Raw genomic sequence first — 20,089 nt, forward strand, 5'->3', positions numbered from 1 at the left:
GTTCTCGCCGATTGTAACCTTGATCAGAAAACTGAGAAGGCCAAAAAAGCTGTTAGACGGGGAGACTCTAGATCAGTGTACCACATCACCAATAAGATAGTTGGAAAATGTCCTAAGACGGATGGACCCGTCAAAGATGAGTCTAGACGAATTCTTACTGACCCTGATAAAGATAACGAAGCCTAGATAACGAACCTACCGATCCTCCTGATATACCAGACACACCATTTCTAAATCTAGCCGTCAACACCGAAGCACCCTCTATTGAGGAGATAGTAAAAGCGGCTAAGAAGCTCAAGCCTGAGATGTCCCCTGGGGAAGCCTGGATTGCAGCTGAAATGATTAAATGCTCAGTAGATGCACTGGTGGATCCAGGGGGGCCGGGGGAGAGCCCAGACCCCCCAAGATTTTTCTGGCACCCTCTTATTCTATTTTTTTTATTTTTTTCGCTTCTTTTTTTAGAAGAAATTTTTCAATTTGGTCAATTATTGGTACCTTAGTTGCATTGGGCCTTTCCCAAGATTTTGTTCTAGATCCACCCCTGAGTAGCAGCATTCATAACTGTGTGGCCATGTTTTTCTCTATAATTTGGAGAACAGAAGAAATTCCTAAGGATTAAACAAAAAGTACTCTCGTCGAAATATTCAAAAAAGGCGACGCTACAAAGTTTGAAAACTGGAGGGGTATCAGCCTTATATCAATACCTAGCAAACTATTGACGACTATACTCCTTAACAGAATCGCAGCCGCGTTGAACAAACACCTCTGGAAGGAGCAGGATGGATTCCGGCCAAACTGATCGTGCACCAATGTTGTATTTACTCTTAGATTGCTGCTAGAAGAAGTAGATGAATGGCGTACAATAAGTACAATAAGCTGTACTTGGTCTTCATGGACTTCGAGAAAGCTTTCGACTTGTTAGATCACGAAAGGTTTTGGAAGGTTCTACAATATTACGGTATTCTTGATAAGCTCAACCAACTAAATGAAAAATTCTACGAAGGTACAAAATGCTGCGTGAAGACAAGTGACTTGTTACTTTTTGCATCATGATCGGGGTGAAACAAGGTTTTGTGGTATCACTACTTTTATTTATCTTCCTCATAGATTATATTTTTTGGACATGTGACGGATATGGAATCCCGTTGGATAGCAAGAGACTCAAAGATGTTGATTTTGCTGACGATATACGACTCTTAAGAGTCCTGGAAACAAATTCTCCAGTAATTACCTTAACCAAGTCAAAGATGATTGCTGAACTTTCTGTCTTTAAGATAAATGCTAACAAAACAAAAAATATCGGGAAAAATGGATCTCCACTCCACCTACGATGCAATAACCAGAAGATAGAGCCAGCTGTGGAGCTCAAGTACTTGGGAAGTACCATCCACAATTCAGGATCATGTCAGGCAGAATTTAGACTAAAAATTGGCCGGGGTAATGCTTCTTTCAGGAAACCATTTCAATTTTTGGCAGCCAGAAGTAATCTCTCCAACTCCAGCTGGGACTCTTCAACAGCAATGTCCTTTCAAGGCTTTGCTATGTTTTGAAACTTGGAACATAGATCAACAGCTCGAAAAGAAACTTCTCACGTTCGAAACCTGTGTTTAAGGTGCATTCCAAATATTCACTGGTCCCAAAAAGTAAAGAACCCTGCTGTACGACAGAAGACATCTCAGCCACTGCTTACCAAATTGATCAAAATACAGGAAGTGGATATACCTCGATCATGTGATCTGCATGTCCAAAATTGGGCTACCGAAAGTCGTCCTTCAGTGGCAGCCACGTAGTACCAGAAGAAGAGGATGCCCCAAAATCACCCTACGACGCAGCTACCAGGTTTTCTGGGCAGCCATAGTGATGAGAGATGACTCTTTTTGGATGCCCCAACACCTCTGGAGGTATAGGGAGGATCTAAGGTTGAAGGTATAACTAGAAGTTTTGCTCCTTTTTTAAATATTTGTGTTTCATTTTGCTTAAAAATAAAGATGCAGTATGGTCTAAAACTCTAAGAAATTATAAAAAAAACAGAAATTATCAGTTGTAGCACACGAAAATATATGAAATGCTCAATTTTTATTTACATTTCATTTATAAATATTCATGTATTTATTCTCTCACTGCTGAAAACAAAGGCATAATTTGTGAAATTCAACGAAATGTCAACATTTTGATAATAATTTTGAATTTATGTTATGTTTTACCAAAACAATAGTTGACCAATATTATCCTGGTAGTTGGTAATATTTAAAACTTAGAAATAGGTTCCTGCTTCCTCATCTTAAACGTGTCGGTTAGGAATTCTAAGCAAATAATTAAAGTTTGTTTTAAAATGTTTTCTTTTTACAGAATATTAATATAGGCTACTAATTATTGAATTTATCCTTCATCAGTGATTTTAGTAGTTTCATTTGGATTGACCCCTCCCCTATTTCATATTCATCATCAAAAATTCAAAAATGGTTAGAATAATCATGGATATTTTCTTTGGTTCCATCAATCGACCTTACCTTAGATCCTCCTGTGCCTCCAGAGGCACTAAGGCCATCTAAGAAAAGTCGCCAGTCATCTCTCATTGCTGCGGCCGCCCAGACATCTTCCCATTTAGGTTGGATTGAGGCATTGAGGTTTGCGAGGTCAGTCCGGTAGCTCCGTCGTAGGGTGTTTTTGGGGCGTTATCTGTTTCTGGTAACACGTGGCAGCAATAGAAGTAGGATCTTCGGTAGTCGAGTTTTAAGAGTTTAGGTTAAGAATTCGAGGTATCATCGTTTCGAGTACTTTATTACCTCGGTAACCTTTAGTTAAAAACTCATTTGTTATATAGTACCGCTTTTAGCATTTTTGGGGCAGTGAATATTTAGCGCCTTAAGCAAATGTTTCCGAACGCGAGAAGATTCTTTTTAAGTATTTGATCTGTGTGCCAAGTTTCAGAACCATAGCAAAGTATTGAGAGGATGTTGCTTTTTAACAGCCTCAGCTTGAGTCGGAGAGAGTACTTCTGGCTGCGCCAAATTTTAGATAGTTTTCTGAAAGATGTATTAGCCTGGCCGATTCTTAACTTGACTTCTCGCTGACATGATCTTGGATTGTGGATGGTACTTCCTAATTACTTGAACTCTACGACTTGCTCTATCGTTCGGTTTTTGCATCGTGGGTCGAGTGGAGATCCAGTGTTTGCCATACTTTTGGTTTTGTTTGTATTTATCTTAAGGCAAAAAGGTTCGGCAGCGTCCCTGACTTGGTTAAGGTTATGCTGGAGCTATTGTTTGCAGGACTGTAGGAGGCTGATATCGTCAGCGAAATCAACATCTCCGAGTCTCTTATTATCCAACTGGATCCCATGCCCATCGCAGGCTCGGAGAATATAACCAATGATAAGAATAAATAGGAGTGGTGATAGCACACAGCCTTGTTTGACCCCTGTAATGATACGAAAGTAACGGATACTCCCGTCACTTGTCTTCATGGAGCATTCTGTGTCTTTGTAGAAGGCTTTAATGGTTCGAATGAGCTTATCGGGAATACCGTAGTATTGGAGAACCTTCCAAAGCGTTTAATGATGTAACGAGTCGGAAGCTTCCTCGAAGTCTATAAGGACCAAGTACAGCTTATTGCGCCATTCATTTGCTTCTTCTAGCAGCGTTCTAAGAGTAAATCGACCTACATAACTAGTAATGTCGGCAACTCTTAGCCAATCAGTATTTTGAAAATAATCATGTGACTTTATACGATGGTTGTTTAAAACCTGTATATTTCCATTTTGGGGCTCATATGTGTCCTGGGTATTATTCTAAAAGCATAGTTGACCCCAAATTCATTTAGTAGTTGGTAGTATTCCAAACTTAAAAATTGGACTCCTTTTTCTAAGCCCAATATTTTTACCGAAAATTATAAGCGAAAAAAAAAGGTTTATTTTTAAGTCTTTTTATTTTTTACAGGATATGAATATAGCCAACTGGTCCTGGAATTTGTTCTTCAGAGGCAATTTGGCTATTATATACTTGATTTTTATGTTCCAGCAATCTTTATTGTCATTCTTTCATGGGTATCATTTTGGATTGACCCAGGATCAGTCCCAGCTCGCGTTACTTTAGGTAATTATCTTTTCTCATCCTTGAAGTTTCATTCACGCTACGCCATAAAGCATTGCACATTAGTTTAACTTAAGACACTGTATAACGTTATGAAATGTTATGAACCGAATTTCGTCTATAAAGTAAGCAGATGTAAGTAGACTTGATCACATTTTGAAAATTTACGCTATATAAAATTATATAATGTTACGATATGTCAATGTAGCTGCAGCATAAAGGAATTCCTGTATGAGAAACTAATATATCTTAAAAAAGAAATCCATAAGCTTTCCTAGGAAGCTTTTGACGCTTGATCAGTATTTGTGTTAGTCAATTCAGGTCAGCTTGAACAGTGGATTTTGCATTTTGAATTTTTAAATATTTTTTTTTTTTTATGATTTTTGCAAGGATTTTACTAACTACTACTAATAACAACCCACCGCAGCACCAAGCCACCCGAGACCAACACAGCCACGTACACCCATCCTCCAGCCCAATCTATTCAACGCCCCCCTCTTTACACCCTCCCAGGAAGTTCCAATCTCCCCCAAATCCTTTCTTATGACATCTTGCCACTCCAGCCGCGGAATATCTGCTTTCCGTTTAGCCCTTGACGGTTGGCTGAAAAGGCAATATTTGAAAATCTGTCATCCTTACCAGCAGAACGTGTCCTAGCCATCTCTATCTTTTCTCTCATTTTAGCCCTAGAAAGCGAGATTGCCCTTTTATGGATTTTTACGTTAGCTTAATGTCAAAGATTTGTTTAAGTGTCAAAGGTTATACCTATCGTAGCGTAACTTTACCATTAAGCATAGAAAATAAGAGACGTAGCGTGAAAGCTACTTAATAGGCAAATAACAATAAAGAAAGTAACCACTTCTTAGACGAGACATCCTTTAATATCTAATCCCAGTCAAATAGCATGCTAAAAAATTTATAGGGAAAATATTTTACATATACCTTAGTTCTATTCACAATGTTCTGGTAAAGAAAAAGCCGCTAATGGATATTTTGTAGCCTTTCTAGCAATTTTGAAGTCATTGTTCTTCGCTCTTGGAATATTTTTATAGATCCTAAGAATCATGACATATTTTAGGAAATTAAAAAGTCCATTCACTTTTATTACCCGCTTTTGCACCCATACATCCTCTACTGCATTTGTGTCTAGATGAACAAGTTCCCTACTACAATTCTTAGGTATCATCACGGTTTATGGACTGTCTCAAAAGCAGCAAAATAATGAAATTCTTATTATATTATATCCATAAAGTATCTATTTATTGGGTTTTAAAACTTCCAGTTTCAGTTCCAATTTCAGTTCACTTCCGGTTTCATCGTATGTCAGGCCCCCTTCTCCATGGTGCCCGGATTTCGACCAAGTATATATCCAGACTTTACTTTTACAACTAGAGACTCTACAACTAAAGACCTATGACAGACAAGAATATAACTATTAAAGATGATAGAAAAGTGATATGCAACAGAAGAAAAAAGGAACTAAACAAAAAACCTCATATCTGAAACTATAGTGGTAAACTACAGTGAAAACGGGAAATATTTTAAGGAAACACAAATATAAACATTACGGGAATCTTATCAAACTAATGTTCAATAAAATATAGTCTCGAAAGTTTGAGAACTGTCTTCTGACATGAAATTCTAGAAAACGTCAGAATCAAAAGGCAATGCCAACCCTTACATTTTTAAACCCCACATTGATTGGAATTTTGCGAGTTTGATCACCATGCCGGAGCTGCTTAGAACTCTTAAAAAATAATAAATAATGTATTCAGATGTTAGTTCTTTCGTTTATTTACTTTTTTTTTCATAACACCTTTTATCTCTTAATGCTACTTATACATTTTAGCTATTTATTTAGTTTTTTTTTTATTGGGATTCAGGCCGTAAAGCCAAATTATTTGAATATTTCAAGGTTGATATTTTTCCACCATACCTACCTCGAAATTAGCTAAATTTCATAAATAATTTTTTTTACCTATTATTAAAATATCCACATTCTATTTTACATACAATTAAAAGTAAACATAAACATGTACAAGGTGTGACTAAAAATTACCTGAATGAATTAAAATTTTTAATTAATTATTTACATTTAAAACCTTATCACCTTCAATAAATACTCTTCTTCGATGTCTTCAGCGCTCAATACGAATTGTCCCATATTGCAAACAGTGTTGCCCTATATGCCCTCTAATATGATCATCGTTATCCCCGTTGTTTTTCTCTTTACTTCATTGAGAAATTCAAAACGTATTCCTATCAGTGCGCCCTGGACCTTAGGGAAAAGAAAAAAGCCAAACGGAGCAAGGTCAGGCGAGGCAATCCATTTTCTTTTTGTCAAAAATCATATATACAGTCTATACTCGGATGCTATTCTTCATTGTCTGTTCTGGTTGAAGGGTAGGGCGCTCTAATTTTTTTTCTTTCTTAGGATCCAGCACAATTTTGACCTTTATTACTTTGAGTCGAAACCAGTCATCAAGTTTACCAAAGGTTTCATACGTGAAAGCAGTTGACGTTTACGTAATTATTTGTATGTGCTTCATCTTTGCAACTTTACTAGAGTTTGCCATTGTTAACAGCTTTTGGAGGAGAAGGTAGGAAAATAATGGAATGCCCATTTGATGCAAGTATTTCTATTTAATTCAGCAATTTCAGAAGCGAGAGAGAGAGAGAGAGAGAGAGAGAGAGAGAGAGAGAGAGAGAGAGAGAGAGAGAGAGAGAGAGAGAGAGAGAGAGAGAGAGAGAGAGAGAGAGAGAGAGAGAGAGAGAGAGAGAGAGACATAAAGAGAAAGAGAGAGAGGGAGAGAGAGTAAGAAAGTAAGGCAAATGTCTAAGGCTATTAGTCAAGAATATGGAATTCTTACTGGAATCGATTTTTGAAAAATTAATTAAAAAAGCTTTTTCCACAAAATCAGTTTTTCAAAGAAAATTAAAGAGCTCCATTAAACAAAAAATTAACAAAAATAAAATAAAACGATCTACCAAGCGTGAAACTACCATAAATTAGCATCGATAAATAAATGAAACCCGGAACGAACAGAAATTACAGTACATAACCGAGTCAAATTCAAAACGAGCAGAAATTAACATAAGTTGGGCGCAAAACCCCTATGCCTTCCGAAGGCCAGAACAAAATTTGTACTTTACTGAAAAAATACAACTGAATGTGCAATGTCAGTTTAATATACATATAGTGATATTTAGTAATCAAAATTTTTTCAGTAAAGTGCAAATTTTGTTCTGTTATTGGGAAGGCATAGGAGTTTGCGCCCAACTTATGTCAATTTCTGCTCGTTTTGAGTTTGACTCGGTTATGTACTGTAATTTCTGTTCGTTCTGGGTTTCATTTATATATCGATGCTGATTTGTGGTAGATTCACGCTTGGTAGATTATTTGATTTTATTTTTGATCATTTTTGTTTAATGGAGTTCTTTACTTTTCTTTGAAAAACTTATTTTGTGGAAAAAGTTTTTTTTAATTAATTTCTGTTCGTTTTATATTGAAATAGTCTTTTCAGCGAAAACGAAAATAATAGTTTAAATATTTTCGTTTTTAAGACTTTATAGTTTGGCCTGCTATTTGTATGCTGGAGAAAAATTTTCAGCAATTTTTAACAACACAAACCCTCTTAAAAATCTGGACACGAATAGTAGTGTTTAATCGAGTTTCATACCTCCTCTAGTTAACCTGAAATGGAAAACTTGATACCATTTGCAAAGAAATCTGTATACTTTCTTTGATAGCTTGGATACACTTACGCTATTTTGATTTGGTTAAATTTTAAGAGCAGAAGTTGCTCCGAAAGTTTGAACATAATACCCTCAGTTGTTCTTGGGATACTGCTGAGATGCCTTATTGGGATTTAGCATTAGCACAGTGCATTTTGATTTAATCTTAAGGCAATATTTAGTTTTTAAACATAATGGGGAAATGGGAGGGTAGGCAAATGGGAGGGTGGGAGTGGGAGGGTGGGAGTGGAATGGGGATTAGTTGCCCTCCAATCACTTTCGACTATTAAAAAGGGCATCAGCCCTTTCTGTTTTCAATTGAATGAGCCCTTTTCGAAGTTCTCACGACAACTCCTTCGATACAAAGTGCCCTGGTCTAAACAACAACAACAACAACAAAATAATATATTATACCCACATCGATCTTTAATATAAAAATGTTAAGCCTTCCAATGACTTTCGACTATTAAAAAGGGCAGTAGGCCTTTCGATTTCCAATTAAATGGGCCCTTTTGGAAACAACAACACTTTCTATAAGCACCTTATATGCCCCAGGGCATAAATTAGAACCCTTACCCTAAGGGTTGTTAGGGTGGTTGTCATCCTCTATGACCTAATTTCCAGAACTTTCAACTACGTTGAACATTATGGCTATCTCAAAACTTTGATTGGATGCGTTTGGGGAAATGGTGGGCGTAAGAGGGGCGGTAGTCACTCTCCAATCACTTTCAGCTATTAAAAATGGCCCTAGCCCTTTCGATGGGGTCCAGATCGAAAACAAAAACGATGGCATAACTTACAACCTTTGCCCTGGGGACTCTGGAGGGTTTCTTATCCTTAAATACATAATTTCCAGAACTTTCAACTACATTGAACAAATTGACTATCTCTAAATTTTGATTGGATGTGTTTGGGGAAAAGGTGGCCAAGAGAAGGGGGCTAGTTGCCCTCAAATAACTTTCGATCATTAAAAAGGGCACTAGACCTTTGAATTTTCAATCGAATGAGCCCCTTTTTAAGTTTCTACAACAAATATTTCAATAAAAACTTATTTGCCCCCAGGGTATAACTTATAACCCTTGCCCTGAAGACTGTTGGGGGAGTGTCTGCTCAAAGGTATAATTTCCTGAGCTTTAACTGCGTGGAACCAAATGGCTATCTCAAAATTTTGATCGGATGTGTTTGGGGAAATGGTGAGTGTGGAAGGGGTGTTAGTTGCCTTCCAATTACTTTTGACTATTCAAAAGGGGCACTAGCCATTTCAATTTCTAGTCGAATGAGCCCTTTTTGAAGTTTTATAACAACGCGTTCTATAAAAACTTTATATGCCCACAGGGCATAACATACAACCCTTGTCCTGAGGGCTGTGAGGGGGTTGTCATCCTCAAAGACCTAATTTACAGAACTTAAAACTATGTTGAATGAAATGGCTATCTCAAAATTTTTATTGGATGTGTTTTGGGGAAAAGGTGGGCGCGAGAGGGGGGTTAAATGCCCTCCAATCACTTTCGACTATTAAAAACGGTACTAGCCCTTTGAATTTCCAATCGAATGAGCCCTTTTTGAAGTTTCTACGACAAAGCCTTCTACAATAACCTTGTAAGCCCCCAGGGCATAACTTACAATCCTTGCCCTGAAGGCTGTGGGGGAGTGTCCTCCTCAAAAACATAATTTCTATCTGGAAATCAACCACGCTGAAAGAAATGGCCATCTCAAAATTTTGATTGGATGTGTTTCGGGAAATGGTGGGCGTGGAAGGGGTGTTAGTTGCCTTCCAATCACTTTCTACAATTAAAAAGCGCACTAGCCTTTTGAATTTCCAATCGAATGAGCCTTTTTTGAATTGTCTACGACAACGCCTTCTATAAAAACCTTATATGGCCCCAGGCCATAACTTAAAACTTTCGCCCCGAGGGTTGTGGGTGAGTGTCCTCCTCAAAAACATATTTTCTATCAAGAAATCAACTACGCTGAACAAAATGGCTATCTCAAAAGTTTTATTAGATGTGTTTGGGGGAATGATGGGCTTGGGGGGGGGGGGGCTAGTTGCCCTCCAATCACTTTCGACTATTAAAAAGGGTACCAGTTCCTTGAATTTGCAATCGAATGAGCCTTTTTTTCAGTTTCTACGATAACGCCTTCTTTAAGAATCTTATATGACCCCGAAGCATAACTTAAGACCCTTGCCCTGAGGGCTGTGGGGGAGTGTCCTCCTCAAAAACATATTTTCTATCTGGTAATCGACTAGGCTGGACAAAATGGCTATCTCAAAATTTTGATTGGATGTGTTTGGGGAAATGATGGGCGAAAAACCTTATATGCCCACACGGCATTTCTTAAAAGCCTTGCCCTGAGGATTATGGGGGAGTTTCCGCCTCAAAAAAAGATTTTCTATCTGGAAATCAAATACGCTGAATAAATGGCTATCTAGAAATTTTGCTGGGACGTGTTGGGGGGAATGATAAGCATGGGGGGGGGGCTTGTTGCCCCCCAATTCGACTATTCAAGAGGGTACTAGCCCTTCGAATTTCCAATCGAATGAGCCTGTTTTGAAGTTTCTACGACAACGCCTTGTATAAAAACCTTAAATGCCCCAGGGCATAACTTAAAACCCTTGCCCTTAGGGTTTTGGGGGAGTGTCCTCCTCAAAAACAAAATTTCTATCTGGAAATCAACTACGCTGAACAAAATGGCTATCTCAAAATTTCGATTGGATGTGTTCTGGGGAATGATGGGCGTGGGGGGGGGGGGGGGCTAGTTGCCCTCTAATCACTTTCGACTATTAAAAAGGGCACTAGAACTCTCAACTTCCAATCGAATGATTCCCCTTTGAAGTTTTTACGACGACCACTTCCATATGAAGTGCCCAGCTCTATAGGAAAAAAAAAATAGTACATTGTGCCGACATCGTTCTTATATGCCCTCATGGTATAACTTAAAACCCTTGCCCCGAGGGTTGTTGGGGAGTGTCCTCCTCAAAAACATATTTTCTATGTGGTAATCAACTACTCTAAACAAAATGGCTATCACAAAATTTTGATTGGATGTGTTTGGGGGAATAATTGGCGGGGGGGGGGGGGCTTGTTGCCCTCTAATCACTTTCGAAGATTAAAAAGGGCACTAGCCCTTTGAATTTCCAATCGAATGAATCTTTTTTGAAGTTTATACAACAACGCCTTATATTAAAACCTTATATGTCCCCAGGGCATAACTTAAAACCCCTGCCCTGAGGGTTGTGGTTGAGTGTCCTTCTCAAAAACATATTTTCTATCTGGAAATCAACTACGCTGAACAAAATGGCTATCTCAAAATTTCGATTGAATGTGCTCTTGGGAATGATGGGAGTGGGGGGGGGCTAGTTACCCTCCAATCCCTTTCGACTATTAAAAAGGGCACTAGAACTCTCAATTTCCAAACGAATGAGCCCCCTTTGAAGTTTCCATGACGACCACTTCCATATGAAGTGCCCAGCTCTAAAGGAAAAAAATAAATAAATAGTACATTGTGCCAAAACCGTTCTTATAAGCCCTCAGGGCATAACTTAAAACACTTGCCCCAAGGGCTGTGGGGGAGTGTCCTCATCAAAAACATATTTTCTATCTGGTAATCAACTACGCTGAACAAAATGGCTATCTCAAAATTTTGATTGGATGTGTTTGGGTGAATTATGGGCGTGGGGGGGGGGCGCTAGTTGCCCTCGAATCACTTTCAAATATTAAAAAGGGCACTAGCCCTTTGAATTTCCAATCTAATGAGCCTTTTTTGAAGTTTCTACGACAACGCCTTCTATAAAAGCCTTATATGCCCCTGGGCATAACTTAAAAGCCTTGCCCTGAAGGTTGTTGGAGAGTGTCCTCCTCAAAAACATATTTTCTATCTGGAAATCAACTACGCTGAACAAAATGGCTATCTCTAAATTTTGATTGGATGTGTTTGGGGAATGACGGGCGTGGGGGAGGGAGGGCTAGTTTCCCTCCAATCACATTTGACTATTAAAAATTACCCTAGAACTCTCAATTTCCAATCGAATGAGCCCGTTTTGAAGTCTCTACGACGACCACTTCCATATGAAGTGCCCTGCTCTAAATAAAAAATAAATAAAGTATGGTACATTTTGCCAACATTGGTTCTTATATGCCCTCAAGGCATAACTTAAAACCCATGCCCTGAGGGTTTTGGGGGAGTGTCATCCTCAAAAAGGTATTTTCTATCTGGAAATCAACTACGCTGAACAAAATGGCTATCTCAAAATTCTGATTGGATGTGTTTGGGGGAATGATGGGCGTCGGGAAGGGCGGGGAATAGTTGCCCTCCAATCACGTCCTCCTGTGGGGGAGGACACTCCCCCACAGCCTTCAGGGCAAGGGTTGTAAGTCATGCCCTGGGGGCATATAAGGTTTTTTATAGAACATGTCGTCGTAGAAACTTGAAAAAGGGCTCATTCGATTGGAAATTGAAATGGCTAGTACCCTTTTTAAAAGTCAAAAGTGATTAGAAAACACCCTTCCACGCCCACCATTTCCCCAAACACATCCAATATAGATTTTGAGATAGCCATTTTGTTCCACGCAGTTCAAAGTTCAGGAAATTATACATTTGAGCAGGACACTTCCCCCACAGTCTTCAGGGCAAGGGTTTTAAGTTACGCCCTGGGGGCATATAAGGTTTTTATTGAAAACTTTGTTGTAGAAACTTCAAAAAGGGATCATTTGATTAGAAATTCAAAGGGCTAGTGCCCTTTTCAATAATCGAAAGTGATTTGAAGGCAACTAACCCCCCTCTCGCGCCCATCTTTTCTCCAAAAACATCCAATTAATATTTTAGATAGCCATTTTGTTTAGCGTAGTTGAAAGTTTTGTAAATAAGGTCCTTAAGGATGACAACCCCTCCCCCCCCACAGCCTTCAGGGCAAGGGTTGTAAATTATGCCCGGGGGGCGTATAAGATTTTTATTGAAAGCGTAGAAACTTCAAAAGGGCTCATTCAATTGGAAATTGAAAGGGCTAGTGCCTTTTTCAATAGGTGAAAGTGATTGGAGAGCGACTAATGCCGCTCTCGCGCCCACCATTTTCCCAAACACATCCACTCACTATTTTGAGATAGCAATTTTGTTCAACGTAGTTGAAAATTTTGGAAATAAGCTCTTTTAGTATGATAGCCCCTTCAGAGCCCTCAAAGCAAGGGTTGTAAGTTATGCCCTGGGGGCATATAAAGTTTATATAGAAAGTTGTTATAGAAATTTCAAAAAGGGCTAATTTGATTGGAAATTGCATTTGCCCTTTTTAATAGTCGAAAGTGAGTGAAGACTAATTAACCCCCCTCTTGCGCCCTCCATTTCTGCAAAAACATTCAATCCAAGTTTAGAGATGGCAATTTTGTTCAACGTAGTTGAAAGTTCGCGAAATTATGTATTTAAGGATGACAAACCACCGAGAGCCCCAAGCGCTAAGGTTGTAAGTTATGCCCTAGGGACATATAAGGTTTTTATAGATAGAGTTGATGTAAAACTTCAAAATGAGCTCATTCAATTCGAAACTGAGAGGGCTAGTTCCCTTTGTAATAGTCGAACGTGATTGGAGGGTAACTAACCCCCCTCTCATGCCCACCATTCCTCCAAACACATCCAATCAAAATTTTCAGATAGGCATTTTGTTCAACGTTGTAGAAAGTTCTGGAAATTAGGTCTTTCAGAATGATACCCCCCCCCCCCTCCTTAGCACTCAGGGCAAAGGTTGTAAGCTATGCCCTGGGGGCATATAAGATTTTATTGAAAGTTCTGCCGTAGAAACTTCAAAAGGGCTCATTTGACTGGAAATTGAATGGACTAGGGCCATTTTTAATAGTTGAAAGGGATTGGCGAGCGACTACCGCCCCTCTCACGCCCACCATTTCCCCAAACACATACAATCAAAATTTTGAGATAGCCATGCTGCTTAACATAGTTGAAAGTTCTAGAAATTCGGTCTTAGAGGATGACAACCACCCTTACAGACCTTAGGGTAAGGGTTGTAATTTATGCCCTGGAGGTATATAAGGTGTTTGTAGAAAGCGTTACCATTTCCAAAAGAGCTCAGTCGATTGGAAATTGAAAGGCCTAGTGCCCTTTTTAATAGTCAAAAGTGATTGGAAGGCTTAACATTTTTATAGTAAAGATCAAAGTGGGTATAATGTATTATTTTTGTTGCTGTTGTTGTTATTTAGACCAGGGCACTTCGTATCGAAGGAGTTGTCATGGGAACTTCGAGAAGGGCTCATTCGATTGAAAATAGAAAGGGCTGTTGCCCTTTTTAATAGTCAAAAGTGATTTGAGGGCAAATAATCCCCCTTCCACTCCCACCCTTCCACGCCAACCCTCTCATTTCTGCTCTTAAAATTTAACCAAATCAAAATAGCGTATATGTATCCAAGCTATCAAAGAAAGTAAACAGATTTTTTTACGAATGGTATCAAGTTTTCCATTTCAGGTCAACTAGAGGAGGTATGAAACTAAATTAAACAGTACTATTTTTGTTCAGATTTTTAAAAGGGTGTATGCTGTTAAAAATTGCTGAAAATTTTGCAAAAATTGCAAACTATAAAGTCTTAAAAAACGAAAAGATTTAAAGTATTATTTTCTTTTTCTCTGAAAAGACTCTGTCAATATAAAACGAACAGAAACTAATTAAAAAAAAAATTTTCCACAAAATAAGTTTTTCAAAGAAAAGTAAAGAACTCCATTAAACAAAAAATGAGCAAAAATAAAATCAACTAATCTACCAAGCGTGAAACTACCACAAATTAGCATCGATAAATAAATGAAACCCAAAACGAACCGAAATTATAATAATTAACCGAGTCAAACTCGAAACGAGCAGAAATTAACATAAGTTGTAAATAAAATAGTAAAACTAATTAGTTAAAATTGACAACAGTGTTTGCTGCAAAATATTCAAATATTAATAATCTGTTGGCTGCCGAAGACGACTACGCCTTCAAATGAAAGCTGTATCTTCTTAGGCCGTTTTGAGGTGGATAGCTTCCTTTTTTGTTTTTACTCTTTGTTTTTAATTTTTACTTTTGGCGTTTTTAGCTTAATTTTTGCTGATTTTCTACTCATATTTGGTTCTCTTTTTTTTCAATTTGTTGCCCACTGATATCGAAAAGTGCATTGCTTCGTATAGAGGTCTCTTTCATTAAAATTGAATTCGCAATTTTGGCTATTTCTTTTAAGGTTTCTAAGGTTGTGCAGGTTTGACTTTATCCAAACTAAAAAAGTAAATTGAATTTTTATGGTTCTTGAACATCAAAAATTTTACAATTTAGAGGTTTCAATTTTAGTTTGCTTGCAATACTGCCAGACGTCACGTGTAGGATAGAATAGCCATAAAAGTTAAAGTACGGAAAAAACCTCTGGGAGAAAAGGTCCCATTAAAAACTTATAAGTAAGACTTCTAAGTAAGAGTTCAAATACCGCAAATACGCTCCATCTGCCAGCCCTACCTCTGTCATTTGACTTAATAGACCCTATGCTGAATATGTTATGAAAAATTGGCAGAACTGAATGCTTCAATAGTCTGCTCTTTTTTAAATATTACGTTTTGTATTAGAAACTTTGTTCTTTGGTTCATGGAAACCTAGGGCACTTTAATAAGTGTTTGAAGCATCGAGATAAGATCCATAAGTTTAGGAACGTACTGGATTCACCAAATTGTATGGTCACTGTTAATATCAAGCAGTTCGTGGTTACGTTACCACGTTAAACAGTTCGTGGTAACTGTAAGTAAGGAGCGACCCGGCTCAATAGTAACCAAAACTCTAAAAAACGGGATTTTGATACCAATAGATACATCATAAGAATCATATTTTAATACTGATTTCAAATATATAAGTTTCATTAAGTTTAGGCTTACCCATCAAAAGTTACGTTTTTGAGAAAATTTGGCAGATTTTCGAAAAAAGGGGAAAATACCCCCTAAATGCTATAGAGCCTTAATAAAAATCACATCATCAGATTCAGCGTATCACAGAACCTTACTGCAGAGGTTTCAAGCTTCTATGTGCAAAAATGTGGAATTTGTATTTTTTGCCAGAAGAAAGATCACGGACGCGTGTTTATTTGTTTTTTGTTTTTTTTGTTTTTTCCCAGGAGTGATCGTATCGACCAAGTGGTCCTAGAACATCGTGGAAGGGCTCATTTGAACGGAAATTAAAAGTTATAGTTCTCTTTTCAAGTGACCAAAAAAATGGAGGGCGACTAGGCCCCCTCCCACGCTCATTTTTTTCTCAAAGTTACCCGATCAAAATTTTGAGATAACCATTTTGTTCAGCATGTTCGAAAATATTATAAATATGTCTTTTAGGATGACTTAATCCCCCAAAGTCTCCAGGGGGAGGGCTGACAGTTATGAACTTTACCCAATGTTTACATCACAGTATAAAGATATGGTTCTTTAATTTATGTGCTGTGGTTTACATAAAGTATTGGTTATTGGGAAGTATACAGACGTTTTCACGGGGGATTTTTTTCTGTTAGTGGGGGGGGGGGAGGCGTAGGGGGTTATGTGGGAGGAACTTTCCATGGAAAAAGTTTTCATGGGGTAAGGGACATTGCTATGAAGGGGGCTCGGATTTCTCAGCGTTATTTAAAAAACGATCAGAAATTAAATAAAAAATAAAAATATTTTTAAACTGAAAGTAAGGAGCAACATCAAAACTTAAAACGAAATTATTAAGTATATGATTGGGTTCGGCCCCTAGTCAATACCTCGCTCTTTAAGCCAGAGGTTTTTTAGGACTTTCATAAGAGCTATTTATTCTAATTAATGGCCTTTGGGATTAAGGGGTCATTCTCAAAGAACTAGAACAAAATTCAAACTTTAGCGTTAAGAGCGAGGTATTGACTGTGGGGTGAACTCCCTAATGTACACATTAAAAATATTCGGATATTGAAGTTCATTACGTAAATTAATTCGTAAGTTACGTATATTTATTAGTAACAAAAACGTTCGCAAATAAAATTAAACAACTTTCGAAAAAGCCATTTAACCAGATAAAAGTAAAATTAATATGCAATTTTTTTTTTTAATTATTCATGTACAGTGAGCCAAAATCGAAACCTCCATTAATTCAAAAACGTTCAAAAATTAAATAAAAAAAACAAGTTTTTTTAACTGAAAGTAAGGAGCAACATTAAAACTTAAAACGAACAGAAATTATTTCGTATATGAAAGGGGCTGTCCCCTCCGCAACGCCTCGCTCTTTACGCTAAAGTTAGACTCTTTCTGACAACTCTATTTTTTTTAAAAACAAAAAAAACTTTAGCGTAAAGAGCGAGGCGTTGAGGAGGGGACGGCAGTAGAAGGGCCTTATTGAATCCGAACAAAACCACGTGGCTTATGGTTTTCTCACTGAGAATGGAAAAACAGGAACTTTCTCACTTGGAAAACCATAAACCACGTCGTCCTGTCACGAGTAGCACCCATTTGGAACACCTGTGCTGTCGACCTCAATTCACCTATCGTGAATCAATAATTCCCCTTAGAAACAACAAATTAATTCCCCTTTCTTGACAGATCAATCAACCAATGACATCATCTGTCAGACTTTAAAAATTTTCGCCTAGAAACGATTCTCCAGGAATAGATCCAAGTCATTAATGTCTTTGCCTCGGAAACAACTCTTTTGGTAGAACTCCAAAGGATATTAATAACCAAAGGACATGGAAACAATTCTCCAAGAAACATCTTAGCGATGAATTGTTTTAGCGCGGGAATCAGGTTTCTTATTAATTTGAAATGCATTAGCGCAGAGATGCCAAAAACAAAAGGAACACGCTGAATTATGTTTAGGTATTATTTGGGCGAAACTGTTTTAGACAGGTTATGGGATTATTTCGGCGAAACAGATAGAGACATTTTAAAAGAAGATTTTAGGAAAGGTTTTAGAAGAGAATTTGAGTGTGGTCGTTATAATACACAAGTTCCATTTGAACAGTGTTGTGAGGTCCTCTACCCCAACCCCAAAGGGTTCCGCTGCCCCACCACAACCCCGAAGGAAGCCCCGGTACTCAAAGGTCCCCCCAAGCTCCCAAAGAGCCCCAGCCCCCCAAACGCCCTACTCAGACCCTCAAAGGCCCTCCTCTGGTCCTCAAAGGGCCCCCGGACCCCCAAAGGGCCCCCCGGACCCCAGAGGCCCTCCCCCCGGTCCTCAAAGGTCCCCCGGGCCCGAGAAGCGCCGCGGGGCAGGAATGCGCCGCATGGGGATGCGCCGCAGGGGGATGCGCCGCGGGTCGGGGGAAGCGCCGCAGGGATGCGCCGCTGGGATGCGCCGCAGGGATGCGCCGCAGGGATGCGCCGCTTTTTGTTAGAGTTCTAGTTTACTTTAATTTTAGTTAAGAGTTTGATGTTTTACCTTTGAGTTTCAGTTAGAGTTCTTGTTCAGTTTTAGTTAAGAGTTTAGAGTTTTTAGCTTAGAGTTTTTGTTGAAGTTCTAGTTTAGTTTAGTTTTAGTTAATAGTTTAGAGTTTTAGCTTAGAGTCTTAGCTTAGAGATTTTGTTAGAGTTCTAGTTTAGTTTAATTTTAGTTAAGAGTTTGATGTTTTAGCTTTGAGTTTCAGTTAGAGTTCTAGTTTAGTTTTAGTTAAGAATTTAGAGTTTTTAGCTTAGAGTCTTAGCTTAGAGTTTTTGTTGAAGTTCTAGTTTAGTTTAGTTTTAGTTAAGAGTTTAGAAATTTAGCTTAGAGTCTTAGCTTAGAGTTTTTGTTAGAGTTCTAGTTTAGTTTAATTTTATTTTAGAGTTTTAGCTTAGTCTTTGCTTAGAGTTTTTTTGTTAGAGTTCTAGTTTAGTTTAATTTTAGTTAAGAGTTTGATTTTTTTACCTTTGATATTCAGTTAGAGTTTTAGTTTAGTTTTAGTTAAGAGTTTGGTGTTTTACCTTAGAGTCTTAGCTTAGAGTTTTAATTTGAGTTCTAGTTTAGTTTAGTTTTAGTTAAGATTTTAGAATTTTAGCTTAGAGTTTTTTTGTTAGAGTTCTATTTTAGTTTAATTTTAGCTAAGAGTTTGATTTTTTTTACCTATGAGTTTAAGTTAGAGTTATAGTTTAGTTTTAGTTAAGAGTTTAGAGTTTTTAGCTTAGAGTTTTATATTGAAGTTTTAGTTTAGTTTAGTTTTAGTTAATAGTTTAGAGTTGTAGCTTAGAGTCTTAGCTTAGAGTTTTTGTTAGAGTTCTAGTTTAGTTTAATTTTAGTTAAGAGTTTGATGTTTTACCTTTGAGTTTCAGTTAGAGTTCTAGTTTAGTTTAGTTTTAGTTAAGAATTTAGAGTTTTTAGCTTAGAGTCTTATCTTAGAGTTTTTGTTTGTGTGTGTGTGTAATTTTTTGTGTGTGTGTGAGTTTTTTTGTGTGTGCACATATCAATTCTATTTTCCTAAAATAATATAAAATTTTCGTGTGTGTATGTTTGTGTAATAAGTTTTTGTGTGTGTGTAAGTTTTTGTGTGTGTTTAAGTTTTTGTGTGTGTAAGTTTTTGTGTGTGTGTGTAAGTTTTTTTTGTGCGTGTGTAAGTTTTTGTGTGTGTGTAAGGTTTTTATGTGTGTGTAAGTTTTTGTGTGTATGTAAGTTTTTAGCCTACGTACGCGCGCGTACGTAGGCTAACCTAACCTAACCTAACTTAATCTAACCTAACTTAATCTAGCCTAACCTAACCTAAGTTAATCTTTTTACCATGTTTAAGTTAGGTTAGGTTAGCTTATCATGAGCGCTCGTGATAAGTTTACCTAACCTAACCTAACTTAAACATGGAGAAATGTTTCTAATTATTTATTAATATTTATTTATACCTAACCTAACCTAACCTATTGTTTTTGGTGGTTAGATGAATGAACTGAATTTAAGAAAAATTAGAAATAAAGTGAAACTTTTATCTTCATGGTAAATAATCACAAACATAGTATAGCCATTCCTATCTTCTAAGGAAAAATTTAGAATTGAACTTTAAATTTTTTATGTCTTTGAGAAATTAGGAACTGAAATGGAAGCTTTTTTATTTTCAATAGTAAATTTCAGAATTGAGCTAACTTTTTTTCTCTTGTCTAAGAAAATTCAGAAGAGAACTTGTACATTTTGCAGTTCTTCGAGAAAACTCAGAATTAAAGTGGAGTTCCATATCTTCATGAAGAATATTCACAATCAACGTATAACTTTTCCTATCTTCCATGAAAAATTTGGAACAATTTTTTAAAATTTTTCATCTCTTTGAGAAAAATCTGAATTGAAGTGAAAAATATTATA

The 20,089-nt window shown here is 37.4% G+C and overlaps 1 protein-coding gene across 1 annotated transcript in view; it reads left to right on the top strand.

Moving 5' to 3' along the window:
• Window positions 1-20,089, top strand: part of LOC148939194 (pH-sensitive chloride channel 2-like) — a 168,157-nt gene that overhangs the window by 120,845 nt on the left and 27,223 nt on the right. Inside the window, exons 6-7 of the mRNA XM_089106621.1 lie at window positions 3,939-4,094; window positions 6,526-6,691. Coding sequence (XP_088962747.1) covers window positions 3,939-4,094; window positions 6,526-6,691 — 322 coding nt within the window. The remainder of the gene's footprint in view (window positions 1-3,938; window positions 4,095-6,525; window positions 6,692-20,089) is intronic.

Source organism: Artemia sp. Qi Xiang Cuo, chromosome 21, assembly GCF_049724085.1.
Source record: "Artemia sp. Qi Xiang Cuo chromosome 21, ASM4972408v1, whole genome shotgun sequence".
In the NCBI taxonomy this organism is placed as follows: domain Eukaryota; kingdom Metazoa; phylum Arthropoda; class Branchiopoda; order Anostraca; family Artemiidae; genus Artemia; species Artemia sp. Qi Xiang Cuo.